Below are 19,464 nucleotides of genomic sequence, written 5' to 3' on the forward strand. Positions count from 1 at the left end.
CATTCGCCTGGTTCTATCCGCTCGCGGTTACTTTCCTACTATTCCGGGCACCTTCATGCATCAATAGTGTTATTTTGATATCATAATCTGCTGCCAGGCAGCTCGCGCTTCCCAGGATCAATTGTCGGATCACGGAGCTCAGCAGAGACGCAGCCTACTCCATGGCTGCCAAGCCACGCCCCCCCCTACTTTAGGATAATAGTTACTGTATATATGTTCCCTAGTATTTGGTTGTGTTAGAATTGTTAATAATCACTGTGGTTTCATCTTGTGTTTCACTTAAAAGTCATTTAATAAATGTATATGTATTTTTGATATATACACCTGACTGAGGGCAATTTGTGGTGGTGTTTACTGTGTGCGCTCATTGTCGACCTTTGATCACCCTCACCCCTCAGCTAGTCTTGACCGCTGCCAATGGTACCTTGATTGGCTTGGCTTGTCCAGAAGGTTACCCTGTTCCAAGAAACTAGTCTGGCCTCCTGAACCTCTGCCCACCAGATCAGAGTTCAGAAATGCATCTTAACAACAGTTTAAAGAAAAATGTCTGGACCTCTCTCCTTCATGGTCTGCATTTTCATACACGCAGATAAGAATCACAACATGTGTTCTGGTTTCTGTCAAGGCACCTGCCTTTTGCAGTGACCTCTGCTTACAACTGGTGCATAAGAGTACAGATAGAAACATAAAAGGTGTTGTATTTGCAAGATTTGAATGTGTAAAAAGGCCTAGTACAACACTTATCTGGAGGCCTGTGTGGTACTGTCGTATTCATCTGAGAACTGCTATAAAACCATCAAGACCCTAAACATGGGCCATGGAGACGGTGTTAAACTGTAATAAAATGTATCTACTACTGATTTAGTATAGGCTTTAACCTTAATCAGCAACCTTTAGATGTGGCGGTCAGGCCTTTATCTTGACTGCGGCCATTATCGCCATACTAGTCACCTAAAGTTAAACTGCATTGACCCTCTGGCAATCGCGCTTCTGTCAACAGTTTTTCTACTGCAGTCTTTCATGTGAGTAATTGGTGAGAAAGGCGTCCTAACCTAGTCTGCTCCTTACCTCAACAGGTAATTGTTTAGCTGATGATTTTGAAGCATGGAGTGTACGCGCTAGCTTTAACACCCCTATTTGAAGAAGTGGTATAAGAATGGCCAAACATGCCGTTCTAAATGTTAAAATGTGAGCTGTGAATTGAAAATCAAACAAAGGAACAGTAGCCATATTCCGTCAGTACAGGGAACTTTAATGTACCTTGTAGAATTCCTAGGTTCAGTATATTACCCTTGTTTGCCCATAGGTATACTGGAAGATGCTGGTTCAGATGAAGCGTTGGCGGTCTTGAGTGCCCTGGAGTGTAAATATTTTATCGAACCCCAGCCAGTGCCGCACAGCATTATCTGGAGGAGAGAGATGCCACCTGGGTGGTCTGGTACAGTGAGTATCTGAAGCATCATTTGCATATTTCAAACATACAATGCCTATAGGGCTGTGTTGACATTCCCTCTCAGTGCATACTCATACTCAAAGCATCATGGACCTCTTTATGCATCATCCCTACAAAACCAATGGCGTCCTCAAATAGAATGCCAGTGGGGATTTATCTGGTGGTAAGTGAGTGTAAACTATTTAGTGATGGACTCCCGATTCATGGAGTTTAGGGCTTTCAACAGTTCAACTTGTTTAGAGCAAACAGAGCACATTGCTAACACTGGCTAACAAGGCCATGGTGCTGCACCACTGGCTAACAAGGCCTTGGTGCTGCACCCTGCTATAGTAGTTCGAGGCAGATCATTGTCAATAACGCTTGCAGTGCAGTCTTCCCAATGCTTATATTTAGTTTGCAAGTTTTCCCTCAGAGTGTGGAAAATACCTATACTCTTCCATTCATCACTACATTATGTCGATTGGGAGTTCAAGTTGAGCTCTGCCATTTTGCCTGCATTTCTTCCTTTATTGAATGTACATATTTGCCACTGTGCCTGTTCTTGAGCATTCTCGATATTAACCATTAATTGGTAACCTATGTGAGTGGTAATCCAATCCCTGGGGAATATGTTCAGCCGGCATCTACCCCTCCGGAATAGCTGCCTTCGGCATTCAGCACAACAGATAGCTTTGGGATGCCCTTGTGTTTTGTCTGCATTGAATGCTTGGTGAACTGTTTCAGGTAGTTTCACTGCAATGTCCTAATTGTTTATCTTTCCAGCAGGCCTCTATATTTGCACTTGCCACTAGCCGTTGGCTAATGATAATTGACTCTTGGCGAGTAGGAAATGATATGCTTTGTGTTTGTGGATGCTGAGGGGGTGAGTGATTTTGTTTGTGTTTGCAACTTGACATTTCAACCCTGGTTCTAGCCATTCCACTCTGTATTTTCTTATGGGGCACAAATGTTTGAAAGCCTGCTTTCACCTCTAATTTTCCAAAGACATAATGGGACAATTAATGAAATCCATACAAACCTATGGCATGCAGTGTGTAGTATGTATGATGTTACTGTCCATGTGTCTGATAAAAGTTAAAGGTGGCAAAGCAAGGAATCAAACCGATTACGCCTCGACAAGGAGCTTGGAGAAAAAATGGAAATAGACATTCTTGGACCTTACTACGCGCTTAGATGGGATACGAGGATTGTGGTAGTAATAGTAAATTATTATTCAAGGTGTGTAGAGAAGAAGTTTGTGAGAGACACGAGTTCGGTGAAAATGAAAAATCTATTGAGCAAGTATGTGGGAGGGAAGGATATCCTGAGCCGATTTTGAGCGATAATGGGATGCAATTCAGAGGAAAACAAATGGTGGATTATGCCAAAATGGATGGAATCAAATTGAAGTTTACCGCAAATTACTACCCAGAGTCCAATGGGTTGCTAGAAAGGTGAGTCATAGTAGTGACAGTAAATCAAGTGATCAGGAATGGGATGAATATCAAAGCAGCACTGGCTGAACAAGAAAGGAGTACAAGAATGCATGTGAACAGTCTGACAGGAGGTTGTATACGAATTGTTCGTATTACAACTGTTCGAATGACAATTGACCTTTTCACAATTGACCGAATTGTGAAGGTCAATTGTAACATATATGCGGGGGGAAACCCCCCGCAACCCCCACCCGCCCAAAACCATATATATATATATATATATATATATATATATATATCACCGTTCAGGTTGATGAGGGCCAGAAAACCAAACACTGGATTAAGCCCAGCATGGGTAAATGAGAAGAGCAGTTGTGGAGAAATAAACTGTGAGCAGGTCAGGGAATGCATTATGCTTAAACCATAGAAATGCAACAGAAGCAGGAAATGCAGCGAAGTGCAAAGAAGTGATGGATTTTCACCCGGAGATTGGGTGAGGGTAAAGAAGGGAAGAAGTGTATGTAAGGGGGAGTGTCTCAGACCCTATTGAGATGAAGAAAGCGTTTGGAAGTGCAGCTAGAGTGGTGGAAGGCTCGATATAGAAGTTCAACAGGTTATGCAAATGGAAGTATGAGCAAGTAGTGTGAAGGCATCATGAAGCAAGACACAGACAACAGATTCAATATTTAAATAAAACACTTTTATTAACTTAAATGTCAGGATGGAAAAGGTCCTAACTTGCCCTACGCTAAGGTGGGATTTCCCAACCTAAATAAAACAAAGGAAAGTCTGAGTCAAAGAGTTCAACTGAAGAATCTGTCTGTGTCCAAAACCTATATTTGCCCGCACAACTAAGCTATACACCGTGTAGGGATGTCAGCAACCAAAAGAAACAGTGCCCAACATAAAAGTCTGAGCCTCTTCCAGCTCACAGCTTCCTTTCAGCTCCCTTCCCCAAGTATAAAGCAGTTCCAACAAAAGTCTCAAAGTTACCTCTCGAGTTCAGGATAATACAGTTTTAACCAGTACTCGGGGTTCCCTTCCCCAATTTCCAAGTAACACAGTTCCAAGCACAAAATAACCTTGGTCTCAAGCCAAAAAATGGTTGAAGTCTCAGGGTTCCCTTCTACAAGACTTAATTCCAGCAACAAGTCTCAGGGCTCCTTTCCCCAAGACTTAATTTCAGGCCAAAAATATCCGTTGTCTCTTTAAAGTTCGTTGTCACTCTTGTGCCTTCTTTGTGTGTTGAAATTGTGACTGTATTGAAATAATCTTCAGCTTTAGTAATTTCTGCTTTTTATGGAGTTTTCTATTAGATGTTGTTTTCATGTAATCTGGTATTTAATATGCCTTTCTTTGTTTCAACATTTAAAGTTCCTTTCACTTTATGATATAGCAGATGCCACTTGGATTTAAAGTATCATTCATTTTAGTATGCAGCATTTAATGGTTTTACATGAATTTTAAGTTCTGCTTTACTTCTGAACTTAGTATGTAAGAGTTCCGCTCTTTTGTGAGGTTTTCACTAAGTTCAGTATTTTAAAAAAAACTTAAATTGTACTCAGGTTGGTCTTCAATAGGAACGGGTTGCCCGATATTCTTTAAACATAGTTTGTATTAATTTTGGTCTTGAATAGGCACCGGTTGCGCTTGTTAAGATTTTCATTCAGTTCGATATTCAAAAAGAACATGGTTTGTATTCAGAACACCTTTCGTTCAACCCGTGGTGTAATATTTCCTTAATTCACTTGAAAATTAGTGTATAACCTTCGGAGACTTTCAGAAACATGTTTTCTCCGACACATGACCACTCCGACACAATGTATGCTTAGTTATTCATTCAATATTTGACAATGGATTTAATCAGAGACCTTTGAAAATGTGTTTCCTCAAACAGGTGACCACTCTGATAGAAACTATTCCTCGAACAACCAAGTTCAACACTCGCGCACCGGGTTTCTCAATGGATAGAAACTCACTGGTCGCGTACAAAGGCTTCAGAGCAGCATGGATAATGTGGCCTTCTACTCCTCACATCAGGTGTCTCACACCTGCCCCTCAGACACCCCTGTGTCACGTGTCAGCACAGGGGAACGAGCATCTTGAGCGCACATAAAAGGGACATCCTCTCCACACGGCTCCCTTTTTTACATGTGGCTTGCTGCACGGAGCCCCAGCTCCCACACACCGGCCTTCCTGCTGCTTCTTCATGCATAGGCTTCCCAGTTGTCTTTCATACTGCTGGGCAGGTCCCATTTTAAACACCTGCTGCCCCTTGACAGGCTGCAGGTGTGGATGTCCAATCAGCCCTACCTGACCACAATCAACGGGACATACTTGGCCTTTAAAGTTCCTACCAGGCATCTTCCTCGTCCTAGTACCAGAGTGGTAAATGAGTGTGGTCTTCATTGGTCCTAGTTGCCTCTTCTTCGTCCCAGTACTGTGAAGTGTTAAATGGGGAGAAATTAGGGGAACGGGCTTGTAACAGCCCATAAAGATGCGGAAGGATTGGGCTGTTCACTAACAGGAAAAGGGGGATACCATGTGTCGCCAAAAGGCACCACACTTCTATTCCTCAAGGACCCTCCACCCAGGTGATCCTCCCTTGCTTCTCCGCCCCCAGGGTTGGGATGCAATAGCGATGGCCTTTCCCTGGCCCCCTGTGTAGATGATCCAAGGGGTCCAGGAGTGAGAATATCCTCAGGTTTCTCACAGTAGGCACGAGGAAGAGGCACAGGACACCTTTGCATGCGCTATCGATTGCCCAATGGGGGAGATGTGATGAGCTGTTGCTATGACCTCGAAGGTGCATGCGGGTCCTAACATTGGAGATTGGCGAAGGGCTCTGCGCATGTGGGTCAGGGCGAAAATGGACCTGGGGGTTCTGGGTGCATCAATGGATGAAGGAGCATCATGCTACACAGTGTGGTATGAGGTGTCGGACGCCCCTGGACAGTGTGAAAAACCTGAAGGTGTCTCCCTGTCTAGTCCCCAGGGATCTGTAATCCAGGTGGCCAGGACACGGCCATCGCTATTGGATCCAGTTCCTGGGGGTGGACCTGTGAGGGAGGATCAACTGCATGGGGGGTCCTGTGGGAGTGGGACACTGATGGGTGAGATGTGGTATCCCACTTCTTTCAACACCTTTTCCCCATCCTTTCCTACACAAACACTTTCGCACAACACGAACACCAGATCTGTTTACCTGACATGTCCAATACAAGGGTCAGGCAAAGTCAGGCAATTAACCAGAACCACACACCTGACAGCCCTTTCCCTTCCCCACAGGGATAAAAGGTGGAGCGCGAGAGCACAGGACGAGCAAGGCAGACCGCACAAGGTGAGGGCTAACTCAGCACGGCAGTTCAATAGGAGAAGAAAGACGGCGAATACCGAGAGGGTGCCAAGGAGAGATGTGCCTTGCCCTTTCCGATCCAGGCCTGTGAAACCTCTGTAATCGGAAACATAAAACCGCGAACAAAGGCCAGCGTGTGTTGCAGCAGATATCTACGGTACACGAGACCCTCCTCCACTGATAACTAAGCCGGGAGAGACACTTGTCTCGGTGGTACCAACCTTGACTCGAAAGAGAAGAAAGCCAAGCGGTTCATCACAGCCGGTGAGTCGAGGGGAGAGTCGATAAGAAACCGAACTGTGTTGAATGAAAAGTAGCAAGAGCTGATTTGAACTTTGAAAGGAACTATTGAGAAAAGAGGGGAAAACCTGTAACAGAGGTGAACAGCACCACGTGGGTGCTCACACAGGAAATTCTAGCCGATTACCTGCTGATAAGAGACTACCATAACAAGAAGGCCTTGGGAAGAGGTGAAAAGAGGTCAAAGTGGTCATACAGGGGTCATGTAAAATCCTCTGTAGCGTCGAAAGTCTTTGACCGACAGATGATAGTGAATGAAGGGGAAATTAAAACTAATACATGAACTGTTTGAGAAATGTTGGCAAGAGTGAACCCGGCGGAGGGATGCTAACGAGATGGGGCGAAATCTGAAGTCCTATAGTGAACTGTTAGTTAGAAGTTGGCAAGAGTGAACCTGGCAGAGGGAAGCCGACAACCAGAATAGCGTGTTAAACGAAGTGACCCCGACCAAGGGGTGTCTACGGTTAACTGTCTGTAAAAGTTGGCGAGAGTGAACCCGGCAGAGCGAAGCCGACAATCAAAGGCAAAGCCTGAAGAATTGTTTAAAAAGACATTAAGATTTGTGAAAGTAAGATGCACTGGAAGACAAGGGGAAATGAATGGTCCCCCTTGTCAAGTGGGTCCGAGCCCGGTCGAGGGAGATCCAGGGTGAAAAGTCCTCACCAAAGGTTCATTGAGAAAGGAACTTTTTGTTTGCTTGTTTGTTGTTGAAGACATCAGGCCAGCGAAGGCAAGAGAGTTTTTGATTGAAAAGAGACTTATCCATCGAAGAACCTGATAGCTGGAACGGAACTGTTAGCTTGTGCGTGCTGAGAAAGCTCGAGCGTGTGCTGTGCTCCAAGGTCCCACCTTGTCCCGTGCTGAAAATGTGGGGAAGGGAGACCACTGGCAATCACATCCTGACGTATTATTTATTTCTTTATTGAACCCTTATCCCACACTCTCTGTGTAATTAGTTGTAAGGAATTGGCAATAGGTTTTTATTAGTATAGGCCCTTTTATTTTGACACAACGCCACAAGGACTGCCTTATTTTTCATTTGATGGTTGACGCTTGCTCCCATCTTAGATTTAGGTTTAGATTAGGAGTTTTCCCACCCTGCATTTACAGTTTTTAAAAAAAACACCCTTGAACTGTGATCACTTGTGTCTGTCTTTTCTGTTGCGACCATGTGTTCCTTACAATAGGCATTTGGATCTCAGACCACGTTAGCTTAGATGGGTTCCACAAGAGAGGGGCTGTAGGCCTCATTTGATGTGCTTTTGGCGCCAGGCTTCCTAGGATGGATATGGCAAGTGTAATTGGAGGGGTGCTGCCTTGTCGCAGGGTTGTTGCTTTTCTCCCTTTTTATTCTTTTTATGTCTTATCCTGAATAATGTTGTTGATGATGCTGCCATAGATGTAGCCTATTTCTAATTGTTCCTGTTGGTTGTATGTACTCACGTGATGTGTAGATGGAAAATGATAAATAAAGTGTTAAAAAAAGTGATAGTCAATTACTTTATTTCGGCCTTGGGGCCATAAAAGTACATCATAACACATGACAAGAAAAAGAAGAAAAGAAAATATAAATAAATTAAATTATGCATTCTAACCCTTATAATAATTTAGTCTATTACAATGAACCCTAGAGACTATCAGTGCTTGAAGAAGCTCAAATCCTGGGCAAAACATGTTCAGCAGGGATTACAATTACTGATGTCTTATCAGACATACATATGGGGTAGATACTTTGGGCCAAGGGGAGTTACCTAGTGTTCCTTTCCCCAGGGGGACTGCGTTTGCGCCAGAGAGCACAGAACCTTGTGGCCTAGTTTCAAAGAAATTATCAGCGTTATAGATAGAATGGGTTCCGATTTCTATGGTGCTGTTTGATGAAGGGTGGCATCTCTTATAAATCTGAGTACGCTGTTTGCCACTCTTGACTCCCTAAATAAAATTTGTATGGAATCATGACCGCTTTCCCCCTGGTGTCGCGACCTGGTGCAGCTTTGGATGTCATCACGAGTTACAGGAGGCTGGGTATAAAGGGCTGTTACGCGGTTGGGCGGCACTCTCATCGCTCATAGTCCCTTGTAAAAGGACCTGCACTGATGCTATTTCATCACCCTTACTATCTACATTACAGAATGTACACTTGTAAGGAAGGCATGGTATCAAACAGTAAGACAGACACAAGTTATCACAGTTCAAGGGTGTTTTATTGAACTTCAACTGGGTTTGAAAAATGCCCATCTAATCCTAAATCTAAAGATGGGAGCAAACTACGACCATCAAATAATAATAACGCAGTCCTAGTGGTGTCTCGTCAAAATAAAAGGGCCTATACTAATAAACCTATTGCCAATCCTTACTTCTAAATACAAATAGTGTGGGAAACAATGCTATGCAAAAGAAAATTGTTCAAGAAATGATGTCAGGATATTCAAGCCGTTGGCCTCCCTTCCCCACGTTTTCAGCACGGGACAAGGCGGGACACATTTGAGCTTAGCACATCTCTGGCTTCTCTAGCACAAGGATGCAGTTCATATCTCAGTATCAGGGACTTCTGTACCAAAGTATCTTTGCCATTCAAAGTCTCTTACTTCAGAGGGCCTGATACGACAATATTCAAAAGTTCCTCTCTCCTCAGCATTCTCATGTACAACTTCTTGGGTGATTTTCGATTCACCCTGGGCCACCCTCTGACCCACTTTAAAACAAAATCTTCAATGGTCTCCCTCTGCCGGGCTCGGACCAGATTCATGTATTTCATCAAAATCGAACTTTCGACTGTGCATGGGATTTTGCTTGCCCCCTCGCAGGACCACTTTGATTCACATTTATTCATTCACTTGCAAATGATCTAAAATTATCTCCCTCCACTAGGCTAGGATAAAATGTATCTACTTTTGTTACTCCTCAGCTGGATACATTACAGAGATCTTCAATTGAGCACACAGTGCGGACCACTGTGTCAAAGGTATTGTAGCTTGGTTTAAAGTTCAATCACTCATCAGCAGTTTAATTTCACTTGCGTCTCTTATCACACATGTTTTAACAATGTTCGTTTCAGCACTCGCCATACAATGTTGCTGCTTGCAACCTTGGTTTCAACACAGACCGGTCTTGTATCGGTCTCCCCAACTCACCGGCTGTGTTGATTTTACTGATGCTTTTTTGTTCTTGGAGCCAAAGACAGTACCACGGGGGCTGGTGATTCTCCCCGCCTTGATTATCGACGCAGAAGGGCCGCGCGTATCTCAGATGCACAATGCAGGGTTCTTCAGCCTGTTTTCCTGGTCTTATGTTTTCCAATCTCGAGGGATCATGAAAGCAACGGTTCCTTGTCGAACAGGTCAAGGGTACGTCCCTCCTTGTGATCCCTTTCTGTTTCGCCATCTTTCTTCTCTCGTTTAACTGCCATCTGGGAATGGCTGTTTCTTCTTGTGCTTTGCTTCACTCAGAGTGTGCTCTCTGCTGCGCCTTTTATCCATGTGGGGAAGTGAATTGGAAGTCAGGTTTGAGTGCTTGTCGATATTTACCTGACCTGGTTTTGGCACATGTTAGGTACAGGACTCGAGTGTTAGTCTGTTTTCCCTCAGAGTGGGCTTTTATTGAGAAAGTGTTTATGTTGTAAAATGGAGGGGGGGGTAGAGTTCCTAAATAGCCTATCGGGTAGGATGGGGTACAGGTGTTACAAGAAAGAGGATACCGCGTCTCACCATCCGGTGTCCCACTCCCTGAAGACCCCTCACCCAGGGGATCCTCCCGCACTGGTCCACCCCCAGGAACTGGATCCCAAAGCAATGGCCATGTCTTGGCCACCTGGATGACAGATCACCAGGGACTAGTGGGTGAGACACCTTCTGGTTTCTCACACACTCCATTAACACCCCACCCTGTAGGCCAGTGGTTTGCCCTATGTTTGAAGGGATCACACCTGTACTGCCCATCAAGGATAAGGCTGTATCTCTCTCCACCCTGGTTGCTGTAATGACGGGAGTGCCAAGGGTTTCAGGCAGGTCTGGCAGGTCGGGCGCTGATTAGAATTCGGGGCCTCAGATGACACAATGAGCATGGCAGTTTTGTTAGTCTCAGTGTCACTTTCTTTTCCGTTGGACCCCCCCTACAACCGCCCCTGGGGAAGTGGATCAAAGGTCAGGGGCAAACTCCTTTTGGCGCCCCCTTACTGCGTTGGGCTCGCTATAGCAGCGGCTGTGCCAACTATAACCCAGTGCATGGGGCTGCAGCAAATAGCACGTAGGGCGTCCTCCTTCTCCTTCCCCTTTTCCTTGTCCGTCTCTTTTTTTTATTTCAGGGTCCTGTTCCACACAGGTATCAAAGTTGCCAAGAAATTGGTGTACTTCTTTCATCAAAATGTTTGCCTCCCCGCAGGACTTGTTGGGCTATAGGGCAAAGTTCAGCAGCACAGATGGGGGGAGGACTGTTGGGATCTTCCGCCTTACTGTAAGAATCTTCTGTTTTAGCATGCCAAGAGATGTACGTGCTGGGAGGATGTATGATTGGGTGTGCTTTATATTCTTTGTATTCTTTTGAGTTTCTTTTTCAAGGTGTTGCTTCCAGTTTCTGTTTCAGTTAGTACCAGAAGCAAAGTTACAATGGCGTAGATTCACACTACCCTACCCAGTCCAACCCAGATTCTCAGCTGCATCTTCTTCAGTCTTGCCTGGTTCGAGCTGATTATGCAAGTGCTGTGCGAGGCCTGCGTCGACCACTAAAACAAAAACTTAATTGCCGAACACCCTGCAGGGTGTGTGAGATAGGCATGGTATCAAGAGAGATACAGATTCAAAAGGGTTAGTTTGAAAACCTTTATTTAGTAAGGTTCCTGGGTTGGTATAATGCCTAACCAGCCCTAACCGTAAAGGGGTAATTCCCTTAACTGATGTTTCTAATGGTCGTCAGTGTCTAAGAGTGCAAACAAAAAAAAAGTCTGTCTGTGTCTAAACCTAGGGTTGCCCTCTCTCGGTACAAAAATGTGATGGGTATTCTTTTCAAAATAAGAAAAATAGTGGTTCAACAAAAAATGGAAACCAGAGTTGGTTTCAGGTGGTCTTCTTGCCAGGTGCTGCTTGGTCAATGTCACACACATGAGTTCAATCAACAGGGCTATTCGTAAGACCTTCTCCACAGGTCCCTTGTAGTTATTCCAACTACCTTCAGTGTCATTGAGTTCTTTGGGGTTCCCTTCTCCAAGCTTCAGTTTAATCAAGTTTCAGGCCCCTTTCCACTTTTAAACACAAAGCCACTGTTATCAGGATGCTTTCTTTGATAGGCCTCTCAGGGTTCCCTTCCCCCAAGCTTTAGGTCTCTTCCAGCTTTCCAACACAAAACATACTTTAGCACAGTTCTTTCTTGAGGTCACAGGGTGCCCTTCCCTAGGTTTAGGCCCCTTCAATTCACAACACAAATTCTGTTGGTTAGGATGTACCTTTTTTGATTAACAAACTTTTTCGCATACCATCCTTTCATGTGGTAGAATCTTAGGCTTTCGAAAACGCCAGGCTTTTTGCTTTTCCTAGGCGCAACCACTCTGACCCTCTTGCACCTCTCTTTGTTTTCTTGCTCTGAAACCTTTTTGTTTTCTTTCAGATGCTTCCTGCACCCCTTTTCTTCTGCTATCCTTTCTGTGCACACTTGGCTATCTGCTTTCCTCTACGTGCACACTTGCACCCTCTTTTCTGCTTTCTTCTTTAGCATCCCCTTAGCACCTTACTTTGCCTTTTATCATGCCCCTCTCTCATTATGGGCCACTCGGGGCTTCTTTTCACTTTCTCTTGCTTTCTGCTCCGATCAGTCTTTTACTTGCTTTCCGCTCCGTTCTGCTTTTCTTACTTTTTCTCTTTTGCTTTTAGCGATGCTCTTAGCCTTTTCCGCTTTCGGCTTCACTCCTGCTGTTTAGCTGCGCTTTCAGCCTTTATGCTTTGTGCTTCGCTCTTACTTTCAACTTTTACACTTGACTTTCTTTGCATTTCCGTGCCACTTTTCCTGTCCATTCCTTTCTCCCGCTCTGTTCTCATCCAAATGCACGCTCCCGCGTTTCTCTCACATTCTCCACGAAACTCAGCGGGTAGTGTCATGTTGTGAAGCGCTTCCTCCAGGCAATGCAGGGTTGAGGTCAGGGTCTCACCACCTGCCTTTCAGGCACCCTTGGGGTCGGCACGGGCCCCAAGGGAACGAGCACATTCCTGGACCTGGCATGCAGAATGCAGTCTGCACATTTCCAGCTCCCTGGAGGCATGGCTCCCTCTCCATGCTGTAGCCCCTATTCCACACCGGACCAGCATTTTCACATGCCTTCTTCCTCCTTCCTGTAGCTCCTGCTTCTCTCTGCTCCTGGGCCCCACCGGTCCGGACTGCATCCCCACCTCGCTCATTTCTCTGTGAATGACCACACCTTTTATAGCTGAACACGCAGTCAAGTGGCATCAGATGTGAATTGTTACTTACAAATGCCTGACTCTATTAGTGGGACAGTAGTTTTCTCTAAAATAGGTTATCCCTACTTCCCCAATGTTATTCCTATGGGTAATCTTTACTGATCTTGGTGGCCTCCTCCTTGTCTCAGTATTTCTTTGAAATGGGGAGGGGGAGATGAGGTGAGATTGTAAACACCCCACAAAAGCTGAGGTAGAGGACGGTAGGGTGTTTTCAGGATTGGGCAAATACCATGTCTCGTCCTCGGGTATCCTCCTCCCAATCCCCTGTGACCCTCCACTCAGGTGATCCTCCCTCGCTTGTCCACCCCCAGGGTCAGGATCCAAAACCGATAGCCCTTCCCTGGCCACCTGAATGGAAGATCCAGAGGGAGTGGGTGGGAGAATACCGTCATGTTTCTCACAGATGCAAAACACCCGCGCCCTTTCCCATGGGTTTCACCCTGTGGGTGAGGTCCTCGCCTTTCAAGTGCATGGGGGCGTAGCCAGACACCGATGCAGAGGCTCCCAGTTAAAAGCAGGAAAACAACGGGTGGGCTTCCCAAATGCCAAGGCCCTTTGTTATTGCAGTGCTAAAGTTATACATTGAGGTTGAAGGGAGGTGGGGGTGTAGTATGTATGATGTTGGTGTCCACGTTCCAAACACGTGAACAAGTGTTTGGAATGTGAATGCAGGTTGAGGAATAAGCATACATAGGGAGCCGGAGGGTTGGAGTAGATGTGTGGCTGCAGGCTCTATGTAAAGTAAGTAGATACTGTTTGAACAAGCAACGTTCACCTCTTTCTTCCTGGAGGTATAGGCACAGTGTAATGAGGATTGTTCCATGCTTGATCCTTTTGTAAACAGCCAATCTTGCCATGCTTTACGATCAGTTTGTAAGATATGTGCATGCCCTTACAAATGACCATATAATTAAAATGTTTCAGTCTTTATATGTTTCTGTAATAGTGGTAAGTTGTTGGCGGATTCACTAACCTGTCAGGTAGCATCCTGACTCCAGGATGGCATCCTTATCCCCTCTTCTTATTGTTTTTAATGGCTTCTAGTTACATTGATGCGTATTGGTTGATGTTGCTTGTTCAACCCAGAAGTGGTTTGTTCCTTTCTTTCGTGCAATGGAGAAATGCCACCTAGCAAGAAATAGTACTAGGCTCATCAGCTGGCCAATTTGATTTTCTTCATTTCTGTTCGTGATTAATCCTAATAGTTAAACCTCTGCTATGCATGTGCTTGTTTTTGGCCCAGTGACAGGGTGTATCAAATAATTCAACAAAACTAAACTTAAAGTAACAAAATGTATGCAAGAACATGTCAGTCTTTGGTCAGTGTTTGAAAGTATTTTTCCAGTTTTGGGGTACTTACCTGTATCTTCTGTCACTTGCTGATCTCCTTCAAGTCTCTGCTTTGGGTAGGTTTAGTGCTTCTCTTTCCTTACCCCATGCAAACATTCTCTGGAGTTCTTGACTAACTATTTACTTTCTTTTTCTGAACTGACACACTCACACGTTCACCCTGAGTACTGTGCTTCAGAGTCTGTTCCTTGTTTTTACTGCTTTTTGAGATCAGCATCTCTTTCCCAGAATGCAGCGTCTTTGTGATTAACCTTTTCCTACTGGACCTTTTATCTCTCTGGGTACATTGCTTCAATACTTGTTTTCTTTTTTCTGTGAACCTTTTTAAAATCTCTTTTTCTGAAAAATGCAGCATCTTTGGTTCTCTCTTACCGTAGACTCTTGTCACTCCATCAGAGCATAGTGGATTCATGTTTATTGTCTTGGTTCACAGCCTTTTAGGGTTTTTCCTCAGTTTCCCACAAAGCAGTATTTGCGTTACTTTCTCAATGCAGATTAAAGTGGTTTAAAGTTTCTTCTTTGACTGGAATGTTATGTTATGGAATTTGTAAAACACAGTACTACTGCCATGAGGTGGTCTCTTGGCACTGTACTTCTAAACCTATATAAAATTGACAACTTGTGGTGGAACTAAGCAAGCAGTTGTGTAGCAATAAGAGAGGCTTCAGGTTTTAGAACCTTTGATCGATTGAGTCCATCTCCCAGCTATTGTTGGAGCCATAGCTCTGCCATGATTCTAAAGAAGCCTCCACCATCATAATCTCACTCTTCGTTGGATTAATTCTGAGAGAGTTCTCACCCTTCCAGTATTCAACCAAGAGACAACACTGTGCACAGCTATTCCCAGAGGAGCCTGGCCAAGATGTTGCCGTAGAAGCATGGGTACTTGCGGGCTCCACTACCGATTACCGCTGTACAGATGGTCTCTCCCTCATAAATGATAGAGAAAACCATGGAAATACAGAAAAATAGCAGAACGGTACCGCCAACCTCAAACCTTTGGGGAGCTCGAGACAAGCGAGTGGAGCATGACAAACAACGGAAGATGAGGAAGGCAGAAATCGACTAAAATGGTGCCTTAGCTGTAAATTATCTGGAGGGATATTGTCGGTGCAGTGGAAGAAGTGTAGAGTGGAGTGGCTCCAGATGGAATGGAGATTTGGAAAACAGAGACCCGAGCATGGTGAAAGATACCGAAGGAGCAGAAGCGGTATCAGTGAGTGCAGATAAAGAGATATCAGGGGCGCTGCGTGCATGGCATCTCCGAAATGCAGTTCCAGCATGAGGGCACCTTCCTAGCCTGCTGGGAATCGGAAAGGAGCTCATGGAGCAGAGGAGCTCAGAGGTGGGAAATCCCTTGTTGGATAATACGAGGAGACAACCAGAAAACCCAGACGGCCGGGAAAGAAATCATAGCAGTTTGGGCATGCTGAGGTAATAACGGATGTGGGAGGGTGCCTTTGCCAGTATTGGACTACACTGGTGAGGTGCCCGCACAGGCCGGGACCGCACATGCCGCAAATTAAATTGCAGAAATCACTTGCAGGCCCCAGAGACATTAAATCCCTGTTTCAAGCACCCACGGGAAAAGAAAGAATGTATAGAGAATGGCTGGGTGCAGACCTCCACATAAGGGGTGTTTCGGACACTTTCACTCCTTAAAAATAGACAAATACTCCCAGAAAATAAAAATAGTAAGTCAAAATAATCCCAACAAAAAGTAGGAAACAGACACTTAGGTACCTTGCAACCCTGCTTTCACTGACACAGCTCCATTGAAATGTTTGTACCAGTAGTGCACATCGTACCACAGAAAGAAACTACTTGAGATAAGGCAGTAATAATAGTAAACATGTAACTTTTAATGTGCATCAATGACTAGGTGCAAAGAAATAATTATTACAAAAACATTTCTGTTTTCCAGTTAAAACATATTTTTACTCACTTATAAAATACTCCTATTAGGAATTGGACTTCCATTTTTACTCCCTAAAAAATAATTTTACTCCCAACTTTAAAAAATAGGGAGTACAATACTCCCACTTCCAAATCTTATCTGAAGCACTGCCTCGCTGAAGGACATCTCTGAACTCACAGCCAGGTATATAAATAGTCCGGGGGCAGAACTGATGGCTATATATAAAGCTGTCCTTACTGCTGGAGATCACTAGGTCTACAAATTTGTAATCATAACTGATGCAGACTATGTCCAACATGGATTTCCTGAGCATTTAGTGAACTTTAAAAACACAAGGTATGTTTAGGATGATTCTATTAATATCTAGAGGACCCAGAAAACTTCCCATATCTGAAATAGACTGGAAAAGGGGGGTGGGGGAGCTCTTCAAGTTTTTATGAGATTTGAAAAGATGTTCAATATTCAAGACTGACCTTTGGTTCTGAAATCCCATTCTGGTTCTGATCAGTGGGTTCTTATCAGCCCACATCATTCTGAAGCATAATGTTGAATCACACCCATGATGCAGTAACAGCTAGTCATCAGGGTTTTCAAAAGATAAAGGAAATCCTATGTGAGGTCGCTTATTTCCCACCCATGGGTCACGACTTAAATATTTATTTAAAGGGGTGTCTGATGTGTGCTCAGTTCTACTCAAGTTCTCCAACTCACCAGGCACCTCTACAAAAGAGAGGAATGACCTTACCTTGATCTGATCTTCAGATCGACTTTATAGGTCCAGTGACTCGCTCTTTACGTGGCAACAAATATATATGCATGTCACTTCACTAAATAGGTTGTATGTCTTCCCGCTCCAAATTACAAAGCAGAAACAGCAGCTATGTCATTAATGAACCACATATTCTATCGGTTCAAATATCAGGGATTTCATTTTAAAAAATGTGGCCCAGAACTAATAAAATGAGAAAGGCCTTCCTGGCAAGAGACATAAGATGTACCGAATTTGTTGCTTATTCAGGATTTCTGCCTCTTGCTTGCTGTCACGTTAAAAAGGGACACCCGTCAGATTGCAGTGTGCACTGTGAAACGGGCGTGGCATCAAGAGATGACACAGACAACAGATGTAACAGTTTTGAAAACCTTATTAAAATGTCAGGATGGGTGCCATGCCTAACTTGCGCTACATCTATGGTGGGAATAGCCCTACTTAAAGAAACTAAGGAAAAGTCTGTAAGGTCAACTCAAAAGTCTGTCTGTGTCAAAACCTATGCCTGCCCTCACATTTAATACAGAAATGTAGTGAAGGGAGATGCTAACTTAAATAGTGTTCAACAGAAAGTCTGGAGCAATCTCTAACCCCCTTCCCAAGTTCAAGATGCAGTTTTAACCGCAAAGTTCAAAAAGATGCTTAGGGTTTCCTTCCCTAAGGCTAAGCACTGTTTCACCAAATCAACAAAGTTCCAGAGGAGCTCAGGGTTTCCCTTCCCTTGAGCCTCAAGCAGGATTGTCCAAAGCAACAATAGTTCAAAGGAGCTCTGGGGTTTTCCCTTCCCCAAGCTTTTAATACTGATGGTCAAAACACCACTGTTCAGCTTTAGCATATTTCAAAGTTGCTTTCACACTTCTTGTTGGGGCATCCTGGCTGGTTTAGGTGCAGTTAATAGGCCACACGGCCCACCCATTACAGGTCATGCAAACAGGTTACCCTTTTTCAGCTTTTTATCACTGTGGCGGATTAGAGTTTCCCCAGTTCTTAGATTCAGGGGTTGCCTTTCTTTATGCTCCTTTAGTTCTCCTTTCTATAATGTGCTTGCTTGATTTTCAATTCGTTTTATTTTGCCCGATCAGCATTTTGCTCGCACTTCACTGGCTCTGCTCAGGTTACTCGTTCATCGATTTCAGCGTGTTTCACTCTGACACAACGTTTCTCCAAGTTTCACTTCAAGTACTGCATTTACTTTGATTAGTTCCTTTAATTCACTCAGAGGCTTTCAAGAACGTGCCGACCGCACGTGACCATTCCGCTACTATGTAATCTTCTCACTTTCATACACACACCAGGTTTCTTCGCATTCTCTTGAAACTCACCGGCTGCGATAAGCCTTTCTTCAGTTTCTTCAACCAGATGATTTCTGGGATTTGAGGTCAGGGTCTCACCGCCTGCCCCTCAGACCTACCTGTATGGCTACTGCCATTCAGGGGAAAGAGCAGTTCTTGGCCACAGTTAAAGGGACCAGAATCTTCCACGGTACACTTCTCCTGCCTTCTCCGGCTTCTTGGAGACACAGCTCCCTCACCATGCAATGACAGCCTCCAGTGCTCAGCTGTCCATCAGCGTCCTGGCATCCCGTTCTGCTCCGGCTTCCTGCAGACTGTAATGACTCTCCTGCTGCTCTCTCCAACTCTCTCCTCTTACACTCTGTGGACTCCACCTTTTATACACCTGTGAGTCTCTGACAGGCTGCAGGTGTGAAGTGCTAGACCCATTTGCCCCAATTAGTCCAATTAACAGGGTATGCCTGACCTTCAATTCTATAGCCTTCAGGCTCCCTCTTCTTCATCCCACCTATAGTGGTGTTTCCTATGGGTAATCGTCATTACTCTTGGTGTTAGTTTCTTCTCAGTACTTGGTCTGACTTCAGTGGGAAAAGTAGGGTCTGTGTAACAATATCCTACAATGGCTCAGGGAGATTAAGGTAAATCACTGTTAGGAAATGGGGGATACCATTTCTCACCATCTGGCACCCTTTCCCCAAACCCCAAGGACCCTCCGCCCGGGTGATCCTCCCTCGCTAGTCCACCCCCAGGGTCGGTATCCAAAGGCTATGGCCCTGCCTTTGCCACCTGAACAGAAGATCCCCGGGGAGTAGATGTGAGAGTGCCTTCAGGTTTCTCACAGCACCCGAATGTTGAAAAATAACTGTTGAACTATTTTATTTTCAAAGCCAGATTTCAACCGATGTACAGTGACATATTTTCTTTTGGCCATTTTGAAACCTGCAAAAAGTATATCAGAAATGGATTCCCACAAATACCCATCTTGAATGTGTTGTAGAGTACAGATACCTTCTTGGCAAAGCACATCCTTATGTGTGAAATATTGAGCCCAATACATCAAACATGGGATATTATACATATGGAGTGCAGCTTTAAGCAGAGAGCACTGTAATATTTAAAGTTAACTGCCTTGATTTCCAAAATTGAACCATTCTACATGTGAAAGGCAGGCC

The 19,464-nt window shown here is 44.5% G+C and overlaps 1 protein-coding gene across 3 annotated transcripts in view; it reads left to right on the forward strand.

The window, feature by feature from the left end:
* The window catches only part of EME2 (essential meiotic structure-specific endonuclease subunit 2), a 476,808-nt gene that overhangs the window by 95,794 nt on the left and 361,550 nt on the right, over positions 1–19,464 (forward strand). For all 3 annotated transcript variants that reach the window (XM_069646994.1, XM_069646995.1, XM_069646996.1), the window contains exon 2: positions 1,307–1,443. In XM_069646994.1, the coding sequence (XP_069503095.1) occupies positions 1,307–1,443 (137 nt within the window). The remainder of the gene's footprint in view (positions 1–1,306; positions 1,444–19,464) is intronic.

This window comes from Ambystoma mexicanum, chromosome 2q (genome assembly GCF_040938575.1).
Source record: "Ambystoma mexicanum isolate Mex_15411 chromosome 2q, UKY_AmexF1_1, whole genome shotgun sequence".
NCBI classification, from domain to species: domain Eukaryota; kingdom Metazoa; phylum Chordata; class Amphibia; order Caudata; family Ambystomatidae; genus Ambystoma; species Ambystoma mexicanum.